The sequence below is a fragment of the Rattus norvegicus genome, chromosome 8 (genome assembly GCF_036323735.1).
Source record: "Rattus norvegicus strain BN/NHsdMcwi chromosome 8, GRCr8, whole genome shotgun sequence".
Lineage (NCBI taxonomy): Eukaryota > Metazoa > Chordata > Mammalia > Rodentia > Muridae > Rattus > Rattus norvegicus.
Genome location: NC_086026.1, coordinates 12,691,604 through 12,718,242, shown reverse-complemented (window position 1 = coordinate 12,718,242; position 26,639 = coordinate 12,691,604). Strand labels below are relative to the sequence as shown.

Below are 26,639 nucleotides of genomic sequence, written 5' to 3'. Positions count from 1 at the left end.
GCCTTTGTCACAAATCTGAATCTTTATTGTTCTGAAATAAATGTTAAAAACATAACTTGAAACAAAAATGTCAATATTCAGTCTCAGAAGACATGTGGCTCAATGCCCATCACATGTAACAAGAAAACTTCCTTTAAAAAAAAGGAAAAAGTACTATGAGAAGTCTTTCGTGAGTGAAAATGCACTCTGTGTATTCTCCCTCCTCTTTGCATTTTCTTCACAAGGTTTGCATTGTCTTCACAACAGTTCTTGCTATGATGTTTGACGGATTTTTTGCCACTCAACAAACTCATCAAGAAGAACAGGCCCTAGAAAGAAGAAACAAGTTTTGTTATAACTCATTAAAGCTCATTCCTTTAAAAAGTTCTGAGGTGGCAAGGATATGTGTGACCTGACTTCATCTACTGCTTTCTGTCTTTGTTTCCCCTCCCAGGTCATATCCTTCTGAAGGAGTGTTACAAGAACGCCCTTATAATGGAGACAAAACTAATCTTTTCCCGCATAACTGGCATTTTAACACTCAGAAAAAATAATTTTGCTATACTAAGAAGTATAAGCATTTGTTAAGGGGGAGTGGCCACACAAGACTGACTTTATTCTAAAAATAGGACACAGTAAAAAGCACAGCGTGAAGCAAGTGCCTACGCCCTGCCTGACCTATTCTGAAGAGGTTTATAATGTAGAGGTTGCAAATGTTTACCACCAGAAGCCAAGTGGGCTTCAAATGAGCTTTCAGTGTTTGTGTTTTCAAAATATATGGTAAGTATGACCACGAAGATATGCTTGTCTTGTTTTTCTCAAAACATAAAACCTCTGTGTGTTCTTTTCTCTCTTGCTTTTAGCAGACCATACAAGAACAGCCGGGCAGGCAAAGCAGTAAATGGCAATGTTGGAACAGTGTATGGACTGTCAAACTGGAGAGCAAGTTCAACACAAGCCACTACTTGGTTCCAACCTCTGACACCTACAAAGGAATACAGGTGCAATGTGTCAGATTTTCTGATAGTTCAAATACATTTACACGTTTATTTTTATATCAAACCTCTCAGTTTTAAATGCTGGTTCAACATACACAGATATACACATCAGCAGGCTCTATGTAGCCTTTGGCTGGCTAACTATTTCAGAAAATGATTATTCAAGAATTAAATTCTATCCAGTCCTGCAGGGAAAAAATTATACATATAGGAGACAGGCTGTCTGTTTAGTATTTGTTTCTTATGTGTCCAAGTGTATTATTTCATGGACAAGTTTTGTTTTAAAGAAAGGCACCTTTCTATGTCTCCCTTGTGAACTCCGAAACATTATTGCAGTCCTAATGACAGTACAGACTGAAAGCTTAAGAGTTCTACGGAGTTAATTTGGTTTATTTATTGTGCCTTTGTCCTTCTAAATGCATAAATTAAATTTTCTTCCACTGAAAAGTCAAGTGGCAAAGGATTCTAGATGCTAGATTGAAAAATGACCATTTAGCTGTAATGTCTAGTCACTGAGGAATCAGTTTTTGGTTACTAGCATAGATTTTACAACACTCCTGAATCTAGATGCTCTCCCCCCAGATCCTGAAAAGTAATGAGTTACTCTCACACTAGTTCAAACTTTCTCTTAACACTACAGAATGGATATTTTCATTTAATATTTTTATGAAGTTTATTTTCATAGGAATTCATGATATACTTACAAGCGCCGTCTTCATCGTAGTTACTAAGATCGGCATGAACTGTTCTGCTGAATTCTAATACATTGTACCACTGATCTTTGTTCATAACACGATACTTTGATTGCTGTGGAAAATGATATAAACATTTGGACTACAGAACCAACATTCTTATTGGGGCTTGGTTTTAGCGACTCTAGTTATCCAATTCTTATTCTTTTCTAAAACATTTCTTCCTTTCCTACTTGCTTGCTTTTTCTGGGCTCATTTACATGTTATCATCTATTTTCTTTCCCAAAGGCAATAAGACTAACACTGAGATTTACATAGATGGACACCCATGTGGCTGTCAGCTGGATCACAATATAAAACCTATCCTGCATGCTATCAGTCTGGCTGTGTGGTCCCACTATACCGAGCCTAGTGCACTGTGCATGAGCTACATTTTGAAGGAGGCATCTATAGCAGCAGTGGAAACATGGACTTGGATCCAAATTCCAATGTGGACACTCAACTGAGTGTTCTTGAAAAAGTTACTTCTGTGACGGAGAACTTGCAGGTAGGTGCCCAGGGTTTCATTCCCAATAGTACAACTAGGTTTGGTCACACCCACACCCACATACCTGTGATCCCAGCACTTGGGAGGCAGATGCAGGATGCTCATGAGTTCAAGGATGGCCTGAGCAAGACTCTGTCAACATCCCCCTCAAAACACAATCTTCACCCAAAACCAAAACCTAACCACTACCACCATCAAACACCACTACCAAAAAACCCCAAATACCAAACTATTTGAGTCCCCATTTCCTCAGCTGCTAAATAATACAACTTACTTAACGTATCTAGTTCTCCGAGCCTCACAGAAATGATTAAATAATCACTCAGCTAAATGTATGTTTTTTGAAGTCACAAAAAAGAGACATGTATCAATCATCAAAAATATCAACTTTACCAGTCACAAAGATTTACCAATGTACAACACTCATTTACCCAGGCTTTAAATAAAATTTTCTGATAAAGTTACTGTAACAAGAAAACTGTATGACATTATTTCCAATAGAAAGGGCATCTCTTAATTAAGAAACAGAACTATGCCCCCCAAAAATGAAGTTAAGAGGTTTAAAAATAAATACAAAACCAGACAAAGAAATCAGTGGGAGAAGGTTCATGTCTTAGAACTTCTAGATCTAGCAGGTGCAGCAAAACTACTAAGACGATGTTTATTCTATGAATTCAACACACGATAAGCAGCTAGGGGATAAATACTACAGCACGCTCATATTTGTGGATGCAAAATATTAACATTTTATTCTATTTCTTAATATTGAGACTCTTTAGAAAATAAAAGTTTTATTGTTAAAATAAATTCAGTTGTGTATGCTTCTAAGCCTAGGGGTTGGGAGCTGGGAATAAGGTAGAATCTGGTTTAAAAGGTTGAGACTTTTGGACTAGCAATAATATTCTCTCAACCAAACCTCAAGAGATTAAGTTTATAAGAAAGGTCTATTCTAGAGTATTTTTCTTGGGACTCCTCCTAGGTAAAAGGAAAATCCCTTACAATTGTTTTAATGTGGTACGGGGTGGTATTGAGTGTGGTACGGGGTGGTATTCAATGTGGTACGGGGTGGTATTGAGTGTGGTACGGGGTGGTATCTAATGTGGTACAGGGGTGGTATTCAGTGTGGTACAGGGGTGGTATCTAAGTAGAACAACTGCACAGCAGTATTGTGTATTCTACCACCTATTAAGTTCCATCCCAATTCCAAGTATCTTATGTACGAAGTAAATAACATAAGCATGTCTAGAATAGATAATGAGTATGCACATATTTTGTTTCTTTAAAGTGTATTCTCAGTCCAGGTTTTAAACATTTTAAAATACCATACATACCTCCAGGTACTGGTAAAATACTGAAAAAAGTGGCCACGTCCTCCCAAGCAGCAGAGCTAGCATAGACTTAGCAGTATCAATATCAAGGCTTCTCTGATCTTTATCCTAAAATATTAGTAAAAAACTAAATGAAAAGTATGCTCAGAAAATGAAAGCACTAGGATTTGAAGGGGAAGCTGCACTTACCCTTGCAAAATCAAAGGCGTATCTGTAGATGTTCTTAAATGACGAGATGTCGTTCAGCTGTGAGCGCAGGAAGTCAAACCTGCTTTGTAACTTTTCTGTGCAGTCACACCTTAAAGACATCGGGCAGAGAGAACATCTTAAAAGTACTTTATCATCAATTAGACAATGTAATGTTTTTAAATTACCAATGCAATAAAAAAGCAGAGAAAATGTGGCAATCAGAGTACATTGGAATAGCTTTGAGAAAAATAAACATCTCAATCAAAAATTCCAAACGAATCACAAACATCTCTTGGTCTGAAGGTCAGAATGCTCTACTTTCTGGGCTCCATGCCCCGTGTTGAATTCTAGTTCTGCCTCTAAGTACTGAGAAAATCACAGTCAGGTAATTTCTATATTTCTTTAGAAAGTTCTTTAGCTTGGTGAAAAAAAAATCAGACATAAGTGATCTTAAAAAATTTAGGACACCACAGAATTAATGTAACTGACCTAATCATAGATTCAGATTCCCACAGTTTTGGCCAATAAAGGCCAATCATCAAATCACCCAAATCAAGAAGGATGCCAATGCAAACAAAGCTACAAAGAAGCTGTCCATATTATTTCCAAAGAAAGACAGTGACTGGAAACCCCCAATCAATGGAATACTCAACAGTCGTGCTAGTTCTCTGACGTGGTTAAGGAGAAGGCAGGCAAGGCTTTCTTATCTATGGTGAGTCCCCAGGTTTCCCTGTGACTGACTTTGCACATCCTTACTGCACTCTAGGCGTTTTCATTCACCATTCTCAAAAGTCATGGTTATGCTTCAGCCCAGTTTATTTCTTCTATTGGGAAAGGATGCAAACTAGAACTCAAGACCGAATTCAAACTTGCCATCTACATCAAACAACCTGACTTCCCTTGATTAAATAGGTTGTATCATGTACTGTAATCACAGTATTCTAATTCAAACTAAATTTCAGAATTCATGATGCAACACACACTTGTTCTAAAACTTAGCCAAGATTTTCATTATCTTAAGTCAGCAATGCAAGGGTCTATGTGGTATGGGTCATATAAAAAGATTTTGGTACGTTACTATTGTTAATTTAATATAAGTACCTATAAAGGCCAAGTTTAATCTTCTTACATGTTTGACACATTTATAAGACATTTTAAAAATACCCCTTTGTAGCTTTGATAGCAAACGTATAGATAGAATAAAAAAATGAAATGAGGATTACTTAGAACATTTTGTGAAACTTAATAAATACTGCAATTAGCATTTATCTAAATGACATGAGACATTTGTAACTATGTCATTAACATTCAACTTTTGACCATTTAAAATTTCTATTTCTTTGTAACTTATTTTTACTATTTGTATTTTTCAAATCATCTCACTAAATCCAATTTAAGAGGCTTTTCCACATTAAATCCACATTATAAGGGTGGAAGGTGAGGGTAACTGCTATGTTTATATACATCTCTGACATTGCCAAAGAATGAAATTAAGTAATAAAAGATGTTAATCAAAATTATGTATAATATTTTTAACCTATGCTAGTATTATTTGCTTTTTCCTTTTAGCTGTTTCCTTGCTCAATATTACTAGAATTTTGTCATTTAATACAGCATTTGAGTTTGGAGATTTTCTTTTTGTACAATTTCCTTCTTTGTGATCACAACTTTTGTTAAGAAGTTGCTGCTTTGATTAGTTAATTCTAAGTGTTAACTTTTGTTAGAGAAAAAATGTCTTAAGCAGGTTTAAGATAGAATGAGAAAAGACGACCTGGAGAAAACCAATACAGAGTCTTCCAATGGGTTTGGGCCTGAATGACTACAGGAGTGGCAGTGACCCAAACAAGATGAGAGAACAGAGGGTCCTAACACTTTCTTACAGAAAATGAATTACTAATTTTAGCAAAATTGAGAAGCATGTTTTTCTTTTCTTTTCTGTTATGTATAACTAATGTAGATGGATTATATAAAACATAAAACTGTGAATGAAGGCAGGTGTGGTGACACACACATATATGTAATCTTAACATTTGAGAAGCTGAAGCAGGAATTCTAAGCTCAAGGCAGTCTAGTCGCATTGTCGCAAGCTTTTAAGTTCTGAAATGGAAAGACTTAAACAAGGAAATACAGTGGTGAGCCCACTCAGTTTCTTTTTGCCTCACATATCCTTAAAGCTGCAGACAACAAACAGTAAGTCGAGTACGGTGGCAAATGCCTATTAATCCCAGCTCTGGGAAGGCAGAGACAAAAACAGAACCATTGGGGCTAGGGAGATGGTTTAGTGAATACTGTGCTTGTCACATAAGCTTGACGACCAAAGTGTTGAGCTCTGGTTTCAACTGAAAGACCCTGACTGTAGAGTGGAAAATAACTGAGGATGACAGACACATAGGCCTCCACACCCAAGCACACACATGTATGTGCAGTTGCACACATGTGCCTACACACAAATACATACCACACACATGAGATGAAGGGAAGAAGAGAATCAAACACTACTCATCTATATAAAAAGTAACAACAAAATAACTCCTAATTATATTCTGCTATATTCACAGTGCCTATTTCAACCATCATCAGAGAGGCATCCTCCTGTAGAAGATGGGACCCACAGCCAGACATTATATGCTGAGAGGGGGAGGGAACCTTGGAATACTCAGTTCTAAATGAGATGTCTCCATCAGATCCCTCTCCTCAGGGAACCCCTGGAAGAGGAGGCAGGAGAAATAAGGGAAACAGGAGATGTAGGACACCAGGAGAACAAGGCCCTCGTTTGCACCGGGCCCTCTGCAGACAGACTATAGCTTTCAGTTTAGTACTTTCATGGTACTGCTAAATATGAGAATGAGTGAGTCTTTGATTCTTGTGCCTGCTCTTGGAGCTCTGTTACTTTTGTAGGGTTGCCTTGTTAAACCTTGATGGGATGGATTTTTGCCTATCTTATTATATTTTATCTAGTTAAAAAAAATTTTTTTGTCATGGTAAGAGAGAGTTGGGGGCATAGTTTAGTGATCTAGAACTTTGCTAGTAATGCCCCAGGTTTAAGAAGACTGAGAAAAAAGTAGCCTGTGGAGACAGAATGTTCTAATTGTGAACACTATTCCATTCAGGTATCACCAATATGGTTGTCCCAACTCTTAGCAATGGTAATGAAAGTGTCCACATTCAGTAAAACACCAGTCTTACAGTGTTACAGAGGCTACAGAAGAGCAGACTTGTACTCACTCTAGGGTGTAACAAGCAACCAGGATTTCTCCACCCAGGGTTGCTATAGAAATTCCTTGATGAAGAGTTAAGGCCTTTGCCATCACACTGAAAAGGACAGCCCCAATAGCACCAGTGGCTACGTGGGAAAGAGAGACAAGACAAGTTCCTAATGAAGTACTGGATTGGGCTAAAACTCTATTCCTGCTCAGAAGAGAAGACATTCCACTTCTCGAGTATAGAATGGTAGCTTTAATTCTGTCTGCACTTTCCAGTAAACAGAACCCTCTTCTGCTGGACTGGTGGTACAGTATGCTAATTAAGAGATAAAAGGCCTGAGTAAGATCCAGAGTTGCATGGCATACTATTCAGATTGTCCAAGTCTCAATAGAAAGATCATTTACCAAGACATGGCAGATTTCAAATGTAATGTTTAGACAGATCTTACATTTAAAGCATCTGTCATAAAAATGCTCCAAAGTTTATTAATAAGTTATTAAAACAAATACAAAAGAAAAAATCTACAAAAAATACAAGATGTAATAAAGAACAAAGTGGAAATATTTGGACTATATTTCAATAACATAATGTGTTATAAACAGAGCAATTACAGGCTATTCAGTCTGAGTTCATGAACAAAATTAACAAAAGACCATAGTCCAACTAGATATACTGTTTGAACAAATATTTGAAGCAAATGATTAGGGGATAAAGGACAAATATGAACAAAGCAATGAAAATATAGTAAAACTAATTTTATGATAAATTAAAAATCAATTTTAAGAAAGATTAAGTTGAAGATTAAAAAAATGATCTGTCATAGTAAACAGCCAGAAGAATGCAATAGTGGCTATCGCTACCAACTAAAGAAATATCAGAAAACAAAGAAAATAATCAGAACAGAGAAGACAACTGTGTAATGACAAAACGTTAGTCCATCAAAGACAACCATTATTCTAAAGAATCCAATATCTACAAACGACAAAGCTGGGAGTAATTGATATGATTTTCACTCTACTCAGGTCTCGAAATATGTCCCATTATTAATATGGATAATGAGTTATTAGGCAGATCTTAGGGGACAGGAATATGATATAGTTGCCCTTAGAGTAAAGGTTAGATGTATAAATCCCAATACAGTGATCCCTCTTACCATTTTTGGCCTTGAATTATTTTCTGCAATGTATAGCTATGTGCCTTTTAAAAAGTAAGACTATATTTTATAGCACACTTAACCATTTTTCATGGAAATTACTTTTTACACTTAGTCTGTCATACTGCCTTAAGTGGAATCAATTTTTTTTTTTTGTATGTCTAACTTGGCCTAGTTGTTCACAATATGCTTCATGTAAAATTAGGAAAAAAAATGTATTCTGACTACTCTATATTAGGGAAATTACTTTCTCAGTGTCTGACATCAAATAGTACAAAGTTACTAAGTGAAACGGTAAGCTCCAGGGGAAGCTGACAATCCAGTCAACCTCTAACTATTAGAACATGTAAAAGAAACATGTCTCTCCTCACATGCCACTATAATGACCTCAGAAACTTGGGCTCCTTTAAAATCACCACATTTACCAGCTGAAAATGTTGACTAGATACTCTATGTTCAGTTACATTTATTCCCTTTTATGTCATGACTTAAGTCAGGGTCTTATTGCTTTCACACTTTTTACAGTATTACCTATATTCTCACCAAGAATGCAGAATCTTAAATAAGACTTGTTGTCTAAGAAGGCAAAAATGAAAATGAAACAAGACTCCTAACATCCAAAGTTATTCATTTCCCTAACAAAGTTTGTCAATTAATTTAAAAGCACAATATAGGGCTTATGATAGGACAGGAGTTCTACTTTCCTGGACATTATCACAGGAGACTCCAAAAAATATGCTAAATAAAACACGACCATAAACATAGACCATAAAATAGACTGCTGTATTTAACAGACTTATATTTAAGTATGAGTCACTTATAGTTTCTGTCTGGAAGGAACTTAGTGCAAAAGAATGTATCAAACACAAACATATAGTACACACTGACCAAATAGTCACCAGGGAGACAGGAACCCAACAGGAAGACAACCAGCTCACCTACAGCTCCTTAAGATACTCTATATAGGTTACAGCCCTATATAGGGTCACACAGTTACACACATGTATAGGGGAGTCACAAAAATTTGGCAACAGTCCAGGTTCCTATGCACACAATCATCAAAAATTAATTAAGAACGTAAATGAATTTGTAGTGTTTCTACACGTTTGCCCATATCGAATCACATGACTTAACGGCATGCAGCCTTGCACTGTGAGTTAGCAACACAAGTGCTAGCAAATGCTGCCTCAAATACTGTGATGGTTTGTATATGACAGGCTCAGAGAGTGGCATTATTAGATGTGGCCCTGTTGGAGTAGGTGTGCCACTGTGGGTATGGGCTTTAAGACCCTCATCCTAGCTGCCTGGAAGGCAGAATTCTGCTAGCAGCCTTCAGATGAAGATGTAGAACTCTCAGCTCCTCCTGCACCAGGCCTGCCTGGATGCTGCCATGTTCCTGCCTTGATAATAATGGACTGAACCTCTGAACCTGTAAGCCAGCCCCAGTTAAATGTTGTCCTTTATAAGACTTGCATTGGTCACGGTGTCTGTTCACAGCAGTAAAACCCTAACTAAGACAAATAGCTTGACTTAGGTTCCAGAATATGTTACAAACGATCATTTATTCATTGTATACACAAGGTTTCTCCTCTTCTAGAAACTTGATGACTTAATTACAGAGAACTAATTTAATATTTTCCTATCATCACTTTTCAGCATGCACAAAATTAGGGTATCTTTATATTCTCTTGTGTTACATAATGTTTGGTTTAAAAACTGCTGTTTTAAGTTACTGACTTACATTTCATCTTGAGATTAAGACATACTTTCTAAAATTTTCTGAAATAGCCCTAAATATACTTATGACTTTGTGCCAAATTATGTTTTCTATTCTTAGCATTGACAATTGTAAATAGCAATCAATTCTGATTCTGAAAAGCAGCAATGGTCTACAACTGTTTTGAAGCATTAAATATTTAGATGATTTAATTTTGTGTTTTAGGATTTATGCATATGGTTGTTTTGTCTACGTGTCTGTCTGTTCACCACATGCACATAGTGTCTGCAAAGGCCAGACAAGAGCATCAGATCCTCTGGAACTAGAGTTACAGAGGGTTGTTAGCCACCATGGGGGGTTGGAATGGGATAGGGAAAGGTGATAGGAACTGAATCTCAGCAAGTTTGATTTGTATGCCTATTTTATTTACCTATAAAACTAGCTTACAAAAATGCAATACACATAATTAAAAATAAAATCTTCTAAAATATAGGAAAAACTTCACAAGACAGATAAAAGATAAATTAAATCTTTCAACTTGGTTTCCTTCTTCGTTGTGCATGTGTAAGTAGTATGTTCGTATAGCACATGTAGGTACAGGTTATGTGCATGTCTAAGACAATAGCCTATGTCTTCACTGACTAAACCCAGACCTTACTGATTTGGCTAGATTAGTAGCAGCTCGTCCCCAGGAATGCACCTCTGCCACCCCAGCTCTGTGGGCTATGTTACAGTGCCTACCCAGACTTCTTGCATGGGCACTGGAATACAAGCTCAAGCCCTCATGCTTGCATTCAAGATGGTTATCTAGGTAACCATCTCCCCAGCCCATTTCCTTACTCTCAAACAACAACAATTTCAGAGAATAATACATTCCCTAAGAGAATATGGAGGTAAAACTGCTCCTTTTGAGGCATACAAATGTCAATTCATTTGCCTCACATATACTACACATTTATGTCCAAATATGTCTTAGCATTTGTAATGGTCTCATGTTGATCTTGAGCAGATTCAGAAATTAAAATCATCAATTGGGTTAACATGTTAAGCATACTAACATGTTTTAACATGTTAAAACACTTAATATATTTAAGTATTTGGCTCTTTTGCGTCTCTGTATGCCTGTGCACCTGTTGCCAGGTGTCTGCAGTGGCCAGAGTTACAGACTGTTGTGAGCCATCATATGGATGCTAAGAATCGAATCTAGGTCCTCTGCAAGAACAGCCAGGGCTCTTAGCCTTATTTATTTTTATTAGGGTAAGGATAGAGCAGAAAGCTCCACATATATTACAAATATTGTAAGCATGTGAACAAAACTATAAAACCTGCATTCATACTCAGGCAACTATCAAAATCACACATTTCCCAAATAAACTCAGTAGTTCTGAATGTCAGTCATCTCAGGACTAAGAAGTTTAGAAAGACCATCCCTATACATATTTAATAATAAATAATAAGAGATTACATTTTTAAATAACATTCAAATAAAACCAAAGAGATTTTGGGTCATGGCACAATGTAAGATTCTCAAAGAACAGGGTGGTTTGAATGAATACAGAATGGGCTTCAATTTCAACATCAGGATTTGGGCAAAAATACTTCAAGAAAGACTTAAACAGGAGGAAATTTCACTTGCTAGGAGATTTAAGTGAGGTTCTATTATGATCACTACCTCTGCTTTTCACTGTTATGATCACGGACAGTCCCTTCCAAGGATTATGATCATAGGTATCTCCACTAGCATAGTATTTAACCCTTAGGATGATACCTCACTTTTAGCTAGTAGACATGGGAGAAGTTCTCTACCAAGTATAACATGCTAGAAGAAAACTTCCAAGCATCTTTAGAACTATCTCCTTTAGATAAATAAAAATAAAAGTCCACAGCCTAAATAGTGTGTCTAAAGTATAGGACAAGGTTCAGCTTCTATAAAATTCTCAAGAATAAACACTATTGCAAAAGTCTTGTGTGATTCCTGAGCTCAAAAATCTGATTGCTTCCCAATATCTCTTAACATGCTTTAAATTCCCTCCACATGTTAGATAAAGTACTAAATAAATAACAATATAACAGAATTATTCCAAATAGCTTGAATTTTAAACTCACTCTGGCATGGTGATACCTCATGATTCTATAACTAGATTACTTCTTTCAAACCCTATGAAACATACAATAATCAATCTAAGTTCAACTGTTTGTAAGTCTGTGTTGCAGGATATTTGACCACACTGTGAACTCCAAGATTTGCTATTTAGTGAAAAAACACACTTTTAATATCTCTGGCTGGAATACAGAAAAGCCCTTAGTTCAAACCTTTAGTCCCAAACAATGAAGGTAAGAGTTAGTTTGTAGAAGGAAATGCCCGTGTTTGATAGTGATGTTCAATTAAGAGGCAGACAAAGTGATGAATCAGAAAGATCTGATAGAATAGGATATGTCTAACTCTCCTAAGAGGAAAGAAAAGCTGTAAGAGGGAGCAGTGAAGAGAGAATACCCGTATGGGGGAGGGGGAAGGGAGAGGATGAGGGCTTATGGACAGGAAACTGGGAAGGGGAGTAACTTTTGAAATGTAAGTAAAGAAATGTATCCAATAAAAAAATTAAAAAAAAAAGAAGCTAGTAAGAGAGCATCATGTATTGGTAGTATTCTGTAATTGAAGTGGGTGAAGGGAAAAAAAATCACTCGATTTTATTTGGAAAGAAACTAAACTGAATAGTTGTTAAGCTGTCCCTATTTAATAAACCTAACCAGATCCATAAAAGAAAATAAATAAATCTTTTAAATAAAAGTATTCCAAAAATCCAGAAGCATTATGAAATAGTGATAATTAATCATGATTATTTTAGTTCAATATTCCTGGTCTGCATGTGCATTGTAACTACCAGTTTATTCTTAGTGGCATTCTACTCAAGATTTTTATGAATTAAAAATTAACTTTAAACGATTCAATAGACAATTAATTTTGATTTAAAGACCATAAGATCTTTAGGTTAAATTCTATGACATCATCTCACAGAAGATAGAGAACCCAGTTTCATATTTTATTATGTTAAATCAAATATACTAATGCCTATTCTTTTTATACTAAGGTAAATTAATTAGCATCTCTTCTATCTGCTCACTATCAAGTTCATCACAAGATTAAAGTGGTAAACTTGGCCAATTAGGGAAGACAGCATGACTCTGTATGGTAGTCTAGATCATAGGGAAGGGAAACCAACTTTCTCCAGATATTAAGACGATAATCGTATTCTATCACAATCAGGCGGATAATACCTGAGTAGCATGACACACTTCTAGGAGTGTTTTGCACAGTCTGTGAGCTATCTGTAGGAGAAATCATGCTCAGGCTAACCAAATCCTACGCTTGTACTCAAGACCATATACTAATTTCAGGAAAAACATAGAAGATGTATTTTGCAGTGAAATATTTTGAAATACAGATGCTCTGTATTATATGAACTATGCCAAAAAAACCCAGTAAGGGACTTTTTAGGTTACAAATACAAAATCACCTATTAGCTACAAAAGCAACCTATAAAAAACAGTAATACAAAAAGTACTATAGTATCAAAGTATTTTCAGCACTAATAAGCCATATCAGAGTTTATATTCTTTGCACAACTCAGTGTATTTCTACATAATCATTTTATTAAAAGCTAATTACATGATGAGAAATAATCCAAAAAAACAAAACAAAACAAAACAAAACAAACACTGAGAATGATAGAATTCATTCTTCTCTGAAAAATACTATAAAACTAAATGGCTTCTATTTTATTGAAAAAAAAATCAAAGAGAAAAGAAAAACACAAAAGAGAAAAGAAACCAAGATGTTCTAAATCCTAACTCTACCATAAGAAACTACAGAACCTTACCAAGTATTTTATTAACTGTTTTGTATCTCACACTCCTTATTTATAAATTAAATGGGAAAACTGGTCTTAAATTTTATTCTAGCAATTATCATTTGGTTCATCTGAGAAAAGAACTTTACCCAAGAAATGAATGTGTATGTTTCATTTCCCACCAACCTGACTTTCCAACAAATCTCTATCAGTTTCACAATAACACGATGACCATGTACACGTGTCTGTACACACACACACACACACACACACACACACACACACACACGCAAACGCACATGCACACACATTAAATGTTGGTTCAGTAAGAGAAAAAAACAACAGACACTGAAAATTCAAATATATAATCTCACTGCCAAGCAAACTTGAATAGACATCCTTTCTTAAGAACTGAGGGACAGGAAAACAAGAACTCAAAATAATTTGCATATGCTAATAAAACAATTACATAAAACAATTTGCATATGCTAATAATACAATCAATTACAGGGCTAATAGTGCACTGTGTTTGCCTTAAAATTTTTAACTGAGGGGCCTAGAGAGATGGCTTAAAGGTTAGGAACACTGCTGCTTTTCCAGAGAACCCAGGTTCAATTCCTAGCACCCACAGGATAGTTCCCAACTCTCTGTAGCTCCAGTTCCAGGAAATCTGACACCCTTACAGACAAACATGCAGGTAATTCTGAAATTTATGAAAGATGACAGCATGACATCTCAATATGAACATACACAACTATAAACTGGCTAAATGCTACATAGGAGCCAAGGGACATTTCTTCTTCGGTCTTTGAGTTATTAGGAGGAGACGGTTAATTGATGCAGCATCCAAATCTATCTTTACATTCATTACAAAGGGGAGTGAAGAGGCCCTAAAATTCAGGACTGTCCAATGACGCAATTCTTCATATAGTGGAGTTCTGTATCAAGTGGGGAAAAACTTTTGTTACTCAAGTAAACTTGTGAATAAATAACTCTGATTGTTTCTTTTTCACCCATCAAATGAACCAATACATTTTAGTTAGCTTGAGTTTTTCTTAAAGAATATGAAAAGGGAAATTAATTATTCAATTGTCGAAATTAGAATATAATTTTTCCAGTCACCAGACTTTTACAAATCAAACCAATTTGATTATTTTTTTTTCTTTTTTTTTTTCGGAGCTGGGGACCGAACCCAGGGCCTTGCTCTACTACTGAGCTAAATCCCCAACCCCCTCAATTTGATTATTTTTAAGGTAAAATTTACTCCTGAAAATAATGAAGCACAAGATAGAAACAAGATCTTCACATAAGCCACCAAATTTGTTTTTTAAAAAAATGTTCTTACTGTAATGAAGTCATTCCCTTTAACCATTCTTCCTTGGTAAAAAATCCCATGCTTTCAGCCTCCAATTTCCACGCTAAAACTAACATAATAATCTGGAAGAATAGAACATAAAGGACAGGGAAAAGTCATCAGAGATAATCATGGCTACATTCTTCATGGAGAACAATTTCAAACAATTATTTTCAACCCTCCACTCCACACTAGAGCTTCTGTATTAGCTACAGAACAAGTGTCTTAAGACAGTGTTTACGAAGGCAGACTCTTACTCTATTACAAACTGTATTTGTACAACTTAGGCTGATTTAAAAAACAGATGTGAAGAAAAAAAACTTCATATATTAAAGCCTCAATATTTTGAATTAATGAAATGTTATAATCTACTTATGGTTCATTCTACTTAGAAATAAAACATACATTTTCAGGTTCAACACCAATGTCTTCACAAAACTTTTCCATTCCTTCTGGCCCTACAACTTCATCAGGACCTTCAAAGACAAAAATAATTTATATATTTTATTACAATTTATTATGAACATGAAAGAAACTACTTTTACAAATTAGTGAATTTGAATTATATGACAGCTTTGAAAAGTAAAAGTATAAATATTTGCCAAAAACTTTAAATCTTTACTCCTTAAATGCTACATTATAATATGAATTAATGATTTTTTTTCTTTTCTTTTTTTTTTTAAAGTGAGGTCTTACTATATAGCCCTTGTTGGCCTGGAATTTATAAAAATTCATCTCCTTCTGCTTTTGAGTGCTGGGATTAAAGGTGTGATCTACCACAGTTGGTGTATTAAAAAGGATCACTAAAGAACTATCCCACTGGTATAATTCAGTAGTTTGCTAAAACAAAAACAAACAAACAAACAAACAAACAAAGAAAAATAAGCCAACATGAACTTACTCATTAATAAGACATAACAAAACCAATAAAAAATTACTTAGAACTTATTCTGAATAAAGTTTTTGACAATATAAGGATATAAGCACATCAAGGTTGAAGCTTCATTTTTCTTTTACATCAGATCACTAAAAGTCAGTGCAATTCCTGAACTTTTGTTATCAGATTCCAAAAATAGAGGAATCGCACTGCTTCTAATTTTTCTGTACTTAGAAATAACCTAAAACACATGTCACAATTTGAAATATGACATAAACTTATCACTACAAAAATATCTTAAAATAATATTCCAACATTGTCCAAAGGATGCTTCTATTATCCTTTAAATAGACAACCCCTCTAAACCTGACTTTATTATGTATAAAAAAAGAGCTTAAACAACACCCTTGAGAATAAAAAACACCAGACAGGAAATTAACCAGGTCCAATGCACACACACCTGAATGAACTTTCAGTTGTAAAAGCACCCGAAGGCTTTGCTTTGAAGTTTACATTTTCACTACTGGATTTATGTTTATGATTTATCCACCATCACAAATGAAGAACCCAGGACAAGAGTTAGAGTCAGGAAAACAACTAGCTTTGTTTCTATCCTTTATCAATAACTCATGTCAATTTCCTTCATTCCATTCTTCCTCATCCCCCTAATAATTTAGCCTTTCTTCTCTTCTCTACATTTTGCACAGTCCCTACATTTGTTTACAAATACACATCATCCAGATTGTGAATGTGAGGGAGATCATGCAGCGTTCCTGAGACCGTGTCTTCCTTTAATCTTGTATATTTTTAACTTTCCTTTCTTCAACAACTAGAAAATATTCCAGCTTTAACTCATCAAGGTGATAGGAGTTTATAATCGTAACACTTTGGAAGTAGAGGCAGGAAGATGAGGTATTGGAGGACAGCCTAAACTACACAGGACCCTGGATCAAAACAAAACAAAATCTTACAGACTTAGATCATAGACTAAACTAATATGATCAATCCACTCTTACAGCCTGAAATGAATGCCAAGATGATGTTAACACATGATTAGAAATCAAATAGGTTTTACACAAAATACACATATGCTCTTGGTTAGACAAGATTCCATACTTGCTAAGTGACTTTCCCAAAGCAATGGAAATAATGGATATAAGTGTAAAGTGAAGCCTATTCCAAAGCTTATTCCCTAACTGATTGTCAATTATACTTTCAAACTGTAGCTTTCTCATAAAATTACAACCATGATAAGATGTGTGTAATTGAATTAATTCTTACAAGCTTTTTGATTTCCATTCAGTTTAATCAGTCATGGAAATAATTTAGCTCACCTTATATTGCACTAACACTAAGTAACTCTAATCTTACTTTTATTCTTTATAACAAGAGTTAAAAATACTCTTTTCCACTTTCTATGTTTTCCCATCTAATTTGTATATACATTTATTCACAACAAATAGCTCACTAAAAATATCTGGAAGATAATGAGGCATGGTGGCATATGCCTTTAGTTCCAGCAAAGTCAATGTGAGCTTTGGGGGAGTGGGGTTGTGCACACCTTTAATCTCAGTATTCTGGAGGTAGAGGCAGGAAGATCTCTGAGTTTGAGGCTAGCCTGGTCTACAGAGTGAGTTTCAGTTTAGGATTTAATATAATGGCATAACAAATATGCAGACAAACAGAAAAAGTGCTCAGTGACAGAGGCTTCAAAACGAGCTATACAAGAGACTGACTTTGGAAAACATGCAGATATAAGCGTTACATCTGAAGAAGCTCTAAGACTATTAACAGTAATACCTAACATTACTGAGTTCTGACCCCATACCAAGTATCTATGTCTTCGCATGTATCCACTGAGTAGGTCAAGCTGTTTGTCTCCATTACAAAGATATCCCCATTTGGTAAGAAATTATCAATTAGATTTCTGCCAAAATAGTCTCTGCAGACACTTCCTGCATCTAAATTTCTAGTATTTCTGAATATTACCCACATGAATCTTCACAAGCTAGAATTTCCTTGCCTACACACATGCTGTTTACCATGGTCTTCCTCACAGAAGCCACATTTGAAGGCACAGATCATGCCCTTATTTTTGTTATTGTTATATCCCAAGTACTATCATAGTGTTAGACTCACAGAAACGTGTTCCATAAATATTCACCAAACGACTCACCAAATAACAGAGGATAACCTCAAGTGTACTTTACTAGCATTTTTCAGTAGAAGTGACAGTCAGTTAGCTTTTGCATAGTCGACTTTACTGGCATGTTATTCTAAGCTTCAGTTTTCACTCATAAAATGAGGATAACTTCTCTTAACAGATGGTTACAAGGAAAATGATATACTTATCATAACTCATGGAGCACTATAGCAATTATCACGTTGACTGTTCAAAATGTCAAGAGTTAAAAATAAATATTTAATTCCATCTTAAAATACTCAAGGAAGTCCTAATAGGAGCTAATAGAATCAAGCATTCAAGGAAAAAAAAAAATATATATATATATACATGCATAATGACCATCTTTATGGTGTCTAGTAACCTTTATAAAGTGAAATAAGATGAAACTTTCTGATTCTATATAATGCATTTTTAATAATGGGTCAACGTTTTAAATAGAGGTCAGCCAAAAAAAAAAATTTCTCTATATTTAATTTGGGTTAGTGGTTGTCTTGGGATACCAGTAATAGCATTTATTTCCCCTGATCTAGAAAGAATCTATTCTGCTACCAAACCATTTTTAAATTGTACAATTGGGATCACTGGTGTTCCCAATAGCAAAGTTGCTACCCCCTTTTCAAACTAGTCTAGCCTTGCATACAGTTAGCTTAACTTGACAAGTTAGGATGCCATCACTTAAAAGAGTAACATGGTTAGTATAATAACAAGGCAACGACTACTATGTGTTTTAGCTTTAAGCAAATACTTCTGAGAATAATAATGATAAAAGAAAAACAAAAACATAAAAGTAGGAAAGCAGGTAAGAGATTAGCTTTAGTATTAAGACTAGACCTGTTCTAAGGAAGAAAAGTTGTCAGATATGTTCATGGCACTAAATTCTGAGCCAATCCCTAACCCTTTAGCCTTGACCCTAATCCCAGTAAACATAACAGGTCAGGAACAAGGAATAAACCACAGCTTCTAAATGCAAATGATATGGTATCCTGTTAAATGAATTTCATTACCTGCATACTCATAAAACCAAGCCAGGCACTTCTTTCTTGAAAAATCTTCCTCTCCACTGATGAGTCTAGCAGGAGGCTGGGATCTGCAATAGCTTAGAAACACGTAAATGTCTAAGGCTTAATAAGACTCAACTTTAGTACAAAAGTAGCTTCAACAAGAATAGCTTCCATGTAAACAAAATAGTGGTTTATAAGTCAGCATTATGGGGAAAGGATTAGCAATAAGGACCTGCACTCAATGAAATCCAAATGCTACTTTGTTTGCTACCAGATTCCAAAAATAGTGCCTAAAATGATTTCCTTAGATTTCAAGATAATAAAGAAGTGCAGTCTAAGTCTCAACCCAAGACTAGACAAGAAAGTATAAACCTCTCTCCCTAAACTACTCATGTTGGGCTTGCTCTCTACCACTAAGCTATAGACCTTATCGAATGCCTGAAGACTTACTTCCATTTTGCCACTGATTTGTATGAAGATCTCTGTTAAAATTTAGGCTGAATCACTGGATACTGCCCAGCTAGCTGTTTTAACTGGTTTAAGTTAAACATCTTAGATATAGTTTTCCAAGAGCTAAGGTCAAGAGAAATGTTAACCACCAAAGGGCATAATGAAAACTGAATCTTATACATCACCCAAGAAATATCACCTAGACTCTTTTGCTAAAACACACTAAGGGCGGGAGAGGGGGGCACAAAGCAATTGATTACAAAAAGATTAGGATGAAACCAGTCACTTCTTTCATATTTTAAGCAGTGCATTCCTCACTGCATCTCTCCTTAAAGAGAAATCTTCTTTGTGTAGTGCTGGCTGTCTTGTTTTAATGGTAGTATTTTGTCACTTTATGTGTCAACCATTAATACAAAACAACCCATAGAGTATGGGAAGAAGCACACTTCTCAAAGTTAAATCGCAATAACTTTCAGAGCAATAATGATTCTGTGATGATTGAATGTATGCCATAAAGGGAGTGAATGGCTTTAACTTCAGTTTTGCTTTGTTTTCTTTTCCTCTAAGAGAACACAGAACACAATAGCTTGCAAACACCTAAAAGGGGACTGAGAGCTACTATCTACTTAATGCTACAAAACAAAAACCACAAGGGCCTTTTCCAACTCTGTGTAGGGAACTGGTACAGGTGGAGGCATGGTGCCTCTAGAAGCTGAGCCTCCAGCTATTTAAAAGGTCTCCTGCTGGGATCATCCACGTTAGGCCACTTCTAATACTAACTCAGGAGACCAATTATAGCATAGGCTTCCTTTCCACCATTCCCAAGGCAGCTGTCAAACTCTTCAAGCTCTGCTCCTTTCTTCACACCCTGATATTTAACAATGTGTGGGCCAAGCCAATTCTGCTTGTGAGACACAGGGACGCGATGAATCTTGGCAGATCCGCACTCACTTCTCGGTTGGGAAATTGGATGGAGAAGGCATACGTATGGTCGTCTGTTTCCTACCCTCTGGGCACGCAGACAACAAAGTGGGGTGAATCTCAGAGCTTGTCCAAGTACGCCAGAGCTCACGCACAGGCGAACACGAGGTTCGGTCCCGCGCGGAGCGGAGACTCTGGGCGCCTCACCGACCGCCTCGCCCGAGAGGGCTCGCCTCTCTCGTCTAGGCTAGCGGCTGGCGGCCTGTCCCGCAACGGGGAAAGGAGAGAGCTTGCGGGGTGGGGGCAGGCGGTACCTGGAGATTTTACACTTTTTGAGGCCCGCGTCTTCCGCGACCGCCGCTGCCACTCCGGGAGCTTTTCTCTTCTTCTTCACTGGCATCTTCCGCCTTCCCCGGCAAGGTGGACAGGGCGGCCGGGGAGGGGTATCGCGCTCCGCCGCAGGCCCCGCAGCGCCGGCTCCCGCCTGCCAGGGACCGCAGCGGAGGACCGAGGCGCGACCTCGCCTCGGGTTTCCTCTTTAGGGGCGATTCGGGGCAGCGCAGCGCTAAGCCCGGCGATAACGCGGCTCGGGCTTTTCCAGGGGAAGCGAACGCCGACAGCGCGGCACCTTCAGTAGTCGCGAAGAGCAGGCGGCTCAGCCTGACCCGGAAGCGGATGGCTCAGGACCGGAAGTGACGCAGCAAGGAAGCTTGCCGAGCCGGAGTGGTCTCCCTACCTATGGGCCTTTAGGATTTGCGTCTCTGCAGGTGGAGCCTCAGTCTCCCGAGTTTTTCGGGCGAGTTTCCAGAGGGAAGTCCTTTATAAAAATCATGAACGCTCCACAGCTGGCGAGCGAAGTAATCTGGTGAGGAGCCACGCGTGAATGTGCCCACTCCTGACCTACAGCGTCTCCAGCCCTTTGGGTGTTCTTGGTGGGCCTGAGATCAGTGTCTCACGCTCCTTGTCCTTTTCTCCCTCATGCTCAGTGTCAGTTTATGGCTTCCTCCTGTGCTGAGGCAACGCCTCCATGTTTTACTTCTGAGGAACTCTCCTCGTGGATAAGAGACTGGAAAACTGACTAACTTATACAAAGGGTTTGGGAAACCATTCTAATGGACCGCTCTCAAGAAACAGGAATCATGTTACTTCTAATGGAAATATTGTTTATAAGAAGGGTATGGTTCGGTCCCCAGCTCCGAAAAAAAGAAAAGAAAAAAAAAAAGAAAAAAAAAAAAAAAAAAAAAGAAGGGTATGGTATGTCTAGTTATCTCCTAGAAGATTCTTAGTGAATGAAGTTCATGTCTGTAAGCCAACTGTGCTACCATAGTAGGACCCTAATCTAGTCAGAGTTAAGGAGAAAGAGAAAAAACGGTTGTTGTAATGAGTTCTGGACATATAGTTAATATATTTTACCAATGAAAATAATTTTCAAACCTATACTCCATTCAACCCTATTATAAACACTGCACAAAGCATTGTTTTTATATGAAAATTACAAGATCTAAGCTCTAAAACAGAACTCCCTATAGAAGAAAGTAGACAACTGAAAGATGAAGATTTTTTTTTAAATATGTATTTATTATTGGGGCAATTGTGTACCAGTGCTGGGATGACAACTTGACAGTTCATTTTTCTCTATCTTGTGACTCTTGAGGTGGAATTCAGGTTGTTAGGCTTGGGAAGGGACATTATGTCTGTATACAGAAGCACCTAGTTATGTGATTTACTTTTTTCTGTTGCTCGTGATAGTTCTTGATTTTCACCAAGCTATATAATGAGAACCTATGACAGTGCTGCAGTTTTTTTTTTAATGTAGTTTAATTTTCTTTTACTAAGTAACAAGAAAAAAAGGAAAGTAAGTAGTATTAAAACAGAAGGGTATTCTGGTTTAGATCCAAAGACACTCAGCAACTTTATGAAAAAAAAGTCTCAAAAATGCATTATAACCATCTGTTAGTTACAGTGGTGTAACATATACAGATTAAGAGCACAAGGCTGAAACAGGTCTGCCATTCATATGACAGTTATATTTCTTAGGTTTAGGGATTATAGATGAAGAAATGGAAAAAAGAACTTTTAAAATGAATTAATGTAGCCCAAATAGTGCCATATATATAATTATATAGAGTATATATAATTTCTCCTGCAGCTTTAAAAATAGGACTTCCACACTTCTCAAAAACAAGTAAGCATTGCAGGCACAGAAGGATTTATGGGTTGCCCATGTGATTGTGGTACTGGATCCATACCTTTGTTCTCCTTTCCAAAAGTTACTATTTTTTTTCAAACACTAAGTCGAAATTTTATGAGGTATTTCCATAACTATAAACCCAGAGAATGAGATGTCAAATCAGGACTTTGTTTTTGACATTTCAAGAAAGCACTCAGGAACTAATGTTGAAGAGCGATGCAGAGATAACTAGCGATGCACTAGTAACACATGCTCCTTGCTCAACTCATCCTATAGCTGTGTGCTGAACCAAGTTCCCTGGCCTTGTGACTTTTGGGGGGAGGGAGACTGACATTGATTATCAACATCACAGTGACACCTATGAAATGATAACAGTGAATCCAGTGCTGGTGGTTAAAAGTTCTTTCCTGAATCGATATATCATTCCTGTTCAAGACCTAAGACTATCTGAGGTCCCTAGTGAAGAAATGTATTATATAGAACCAGGCAGAGAGGGGGTATTGCTGCAATATGATATTTTATGAATTTTACTCAAGGTGTTGAGAAAAATGTGTTCATAGAACAGGTCTAAGGAAAAAACTTAGGAGCGGTGATGTGTGACTTCTTTGGGAGGTACAGGTGAACACCTTTTCAGTTCAGATGTGATACCAATGATAGATCCGAATTCGACCCTATTCTAGCTTAATGAGCTGAGGGTTTATTGAACTTACTTACAGAACATAGGTGACTGAAAGGGCACTGCTCCACTGCTGCTTTCTGTGCATGAAGCTCTGCAAGAGCCACCTCAGCCTAGCAGCTGTGGATTCCTTATGAAACCTGGGAGATGTTTGAGTCTGGTAACTTTCCTGGGCTTTCTGATACTTGTAGGTCTCACTGTTCCTCAGAAGAGGAAGTGTTTCACTTCAGAGGAAATAGCTACATAGTAATTGCTTGCTTCTTAAACCTTCTCTGCCACGGATGGAAATTTCCAAGGTTAGTTGTTGTTTCTCACAAGTCTCTAGGTTAAAGAACCACCCTTTCCTCTCAATGGCTCCATGTCCGTCATCCCAGTTCTTGGGAGGTGGAGAAGGGAGACTGAAGCTCAAAGCTTTGTGAGACCACTTTGTATTTTTTTTTTCAAGGAGGGAGGAGGAAAGTGAACAAGAAACTTAGAAGGCTAGTGGTCAGAAGACTTCCAGGGGCTGTGTGCAAGTTGTTTAGGAGCTCCAGGGATATGGCTGTGGAAGCTATCACTAATGGCATTGAGTCACCATTGTTCTTGCAAGTGACCCATCATCCATTATTGGGCCACCAAGATGGATTTGGTTCTTCAGTCTGTTAATCGGTGCCTTACTCGGGATTATGGACTTTTGTTCACATCTTCCCAGGAAAAGTCGCCCATTAGATTGTCTCAAACATCAAACAAAACAAAAGCGGAGTTCGTTTACTACTACCACTACCACTAGTACCACCAAACCCATTGTAGCTCACTAATTCCCTGAATGAGCTGTCGTGCAGTAATAATCAGAAATGGTTTGGGAATGACAATTTTAATCATTGTAATTTTCCTAAAAACAATTTTTTTATTTCATTTAAAAACATGTACATTATTTATTTGTGTGCCATGGCATGTGTGTGGAGATCAGAAGGCATCATAGGGGAGTTGATTCTTTCCAACTTTCCTACTATGTGGATTCTAGGAGTAGAACTCAGGTTGGCAGTCTTGATGCAAGCTGAGCTATCTCACTGGCCAATCAAAAATGTAATGTCATTTTTAAGGTTCCTGTGAACAGTAGGAAAAAATGAAATTTATAAAACAGTGACGTACAGGAAGAAAGAGAGGTAAGAATTGGGTATTTTTGGAAAGATAGTAGTACCTAAAATTCTAAATTTGAGACCTTATTTAGAAATGTAGGGCTTACACATCAGTTAACCATTGACTCAGCACATTCAGCATGAAACCAGGAGGAGCAGAGCCACATTGCTTACAGGAATGCTTAATGCATTGCAGTAGGTCCAGTGAACTTATTTCCTAATGTTGTAAAATCTCATTTCCGACTAGATTAAGCATTTTAGTAATAAAAGATGCTGATGGCTGAGAAGTGAGCATTGAAACATAGCCATTTTTTCCTTAAATTTATTCTTAGCTACTTGAATGAGTAAGTTCACACGGACAATATTTTGATGTTCTATTTTCATAGTAATACGGTGTGATGTCAGACAGTTATTTTATCACATAATTTTCCCAAAAAAGATGCTAGGCTATGAAGCAGAATGCTCTAATTTCTATGGTAATTATGCATAAATAAAAGTGGAACTGGAAATAAAGACCCAAAATAACCATTTTGAACATTTTTATTAATTTTTGGCAGAGTACAATGAAGCTTTGGCACTTTACATCAATGACTAGGCATTTTAAAAGGGGCATTAAAATGTAAACTATTTTCAAGTAAAAAGTAAACTAGATCATGCATGCTGTTAAAAGTAACTACTGTTGAGGCCTCTCAAAGTATATTCAGCAGCATCGTAGGTGGAAAATGACTTAGTGTATTTTGTAATTTTCTGCTAACAGCCTTAACATAATATATGCTGTTTGTGTGTGTGTGTGTGTGTGTGTGTGTGTGTGTGTGTGTGTGTGTGTGTGTGTATGTAAAGGCATGGAAAGAGAATATGTAGGGGTTAATCCCTTTCCACTGTGGTCCCAGGGACTAAACTCTGCTCATATATTTTATGCCCCAAGGCATCTAACTAGCCCAACAGTATTTTTGCCAGCATACTTCATTGTCCTAAAAAGCACAGTTAAAACCAGGTCTTTATCTGGAAAGGTGTTTTGCAGTAAGTTGGTGTATGTACAAGAATTCTTTAAGCCAGTACTATGGAACCTTACACCCAAGTCACCAGAGCCTGATAACTCACGTGACTTAGTGAATGGCTTTAGGCAAAAGGCTCGTGCTGGGTGGGCACTCTGGCTGAGTAAGTGGTAGAGTTTATATCTGAGCAGCAAAGCAGGTAAAAGCAGCTGCTCCCAGTGACTGTCAGAGGACTTCTGGGGACTGTGCTCTTTCCTTTCAGAGCAGCTACTGTCTTGCCAGTCCCATGAAGACCTTTTCTCTTTAATCTGAAAGACATCAGAAGGTGTAGCAGTTATTAGGATGTCTCACAAGTGCTATAGCTTCCCTCATTTCATAAACAAAGTATCATTACCTGTCCATTTACAGGTGGACATGATCATGTGACATGCCTGGTCAATAAAACATGTGTAAGAGGTATGTAGACCTGTAGGGTGGCATGGACAGTTTTAATATTGTTGTTGTTGTTGGCACGGACAGCTTTATTATTAATTATTGTTGTTGTCGTCGTCATCGCCACCACCACCACCACCATCATCACCGTCATCATCTTTTTTTATTATTTTGTTTCTCGTTTTGAGACCAGGTCTCACTCTGTGCAGGTTGCTCTGGAACTTAATGTGTAGCCTAGGCCAGCCTCAAACAGACTCAGTGATCCTCCTAATTAACCTAAACTGCAGTACGAAGATTACTGCACTTTGCCAGTACATCCAGCTCAATAACAACATGCAGTCCTGTTTGGATCATCCCTAACCTAGTGGTCTCATTCAATGGCCAGAACCCCAGCTCACATTTCCTTTATGCTTTTCGAACATTTGCATTTATTTACTTTTATAGTTGAGAACAGTTGAACTTCCTCTTTTCCTTTTCTCAGATCTCAAGGTTCTCAGAGACAGAAGGGCTGTTTTTCCAATTCTGAAAGACCATAGTTTAGGAGACACTTTGAACATTTAAAAACAAAACAACATACAAAAGCAAAACCAACAAAACGCCAAAAACTATTAGTTTAATATATTTTAGAATGGCAGCTTAAATCAATGCGGACAGATGAAAGGCTAAACTGATACTTGACTGTGGTTTGCATGTGCAGGGGAAACACTAGAGCTCAGCATCAGAAGGAAAGATGCACTCATAGAGGGAGCTCCCAGCACATCCAATGGATGACTGCAGAAATCCT

At 37.1% G+C, this 26,639-nt stretch overlaps 2 protein-coding genes across 4 annotated transcripts in view; one reads left to right on the top strand and one right to left on the bottom strand.

Moving 5' to 3' along the window:
* On the bottom strand, positions 1-21,083 carry Dcun1d5 (defective in cullin neddylation 1 domain containing 5). Of its 2 annotated transcripts, NM_001009696.1 has the most exons (8): positions 20,758-21,083; positions 19,076-19,167; positions 15,415-15,485; positions 15,001-15,092; positions 3,734-3,842; positions 3,548-3,652; positions 1,682-1,784; positions 1-308 (listed from the first exon to the last, which is right to left on the bottom strand). In NM_001009696.1, the coding sequence occupies exons 1-8, from the start codon at positions 20,841-20,843 to the stop codon at positions 253-255; spliced, it is 714 nt and encodes a 237-aa protein (NP_001009696.1). In that variant the 5' UTR covers positions 20,844-21,083; the 3' UTR covers positions 1-252. The 2 variants fall into 2 exon arrangements, with proteins under 2 accessions (NP_001009696.1, XP_063121394.1); XM_063265324.1 differs by lacking the exons at positions 15,001-15,092; positions 20,758-21,083 and having other exon boundaries at positions 19,076-19,131.
* Positions 21,084-21,167: 84 nt separating this feature from the next.
* Dync2h1 (dynein cytoplasmic 2 heavy chain 1) overlaps positions 21,168-26,639 on the top strand; it is a 223,121-nt gene continuing 217,649 nt past the window's right edge. The window contains exon 1 of one of the 2 annotated variants that reach the window (XM_063266106.1): positions 21,168-21,308. The gene's annotated coding sequence lies outside the window, so the exon portion shown is untranslated. The remainder of the gene's footprint in view (positions 21,309-26,639) is intronic. The other variant, NM_023024.2, reaches the window with a different exon arrangement.

Coding starts and splice junctions, on each gene's coding strand:
- Dcun1d5 (NM_001009696.1), bottom strand. CDS start 20,843: ATGCCAGTGAAGAAGAAGAGAAAAGCTCCCGGAGTGGCAGCGGCGGTC. Junction 15,093..15,414: donor TTGGTGTTGAACCTGAAAAT/GTATGTTTTATT, acceptor CTATTCTTCCAG/ATTATTATGTTAGTTTTAGC. Junction 309..1,681: donor CTACGATGAAGACGGCGCTT/GTAAGTATATCA, acceptor TCTTCTTTCTAG/GGCCTGTTCTTCTTGATGAG.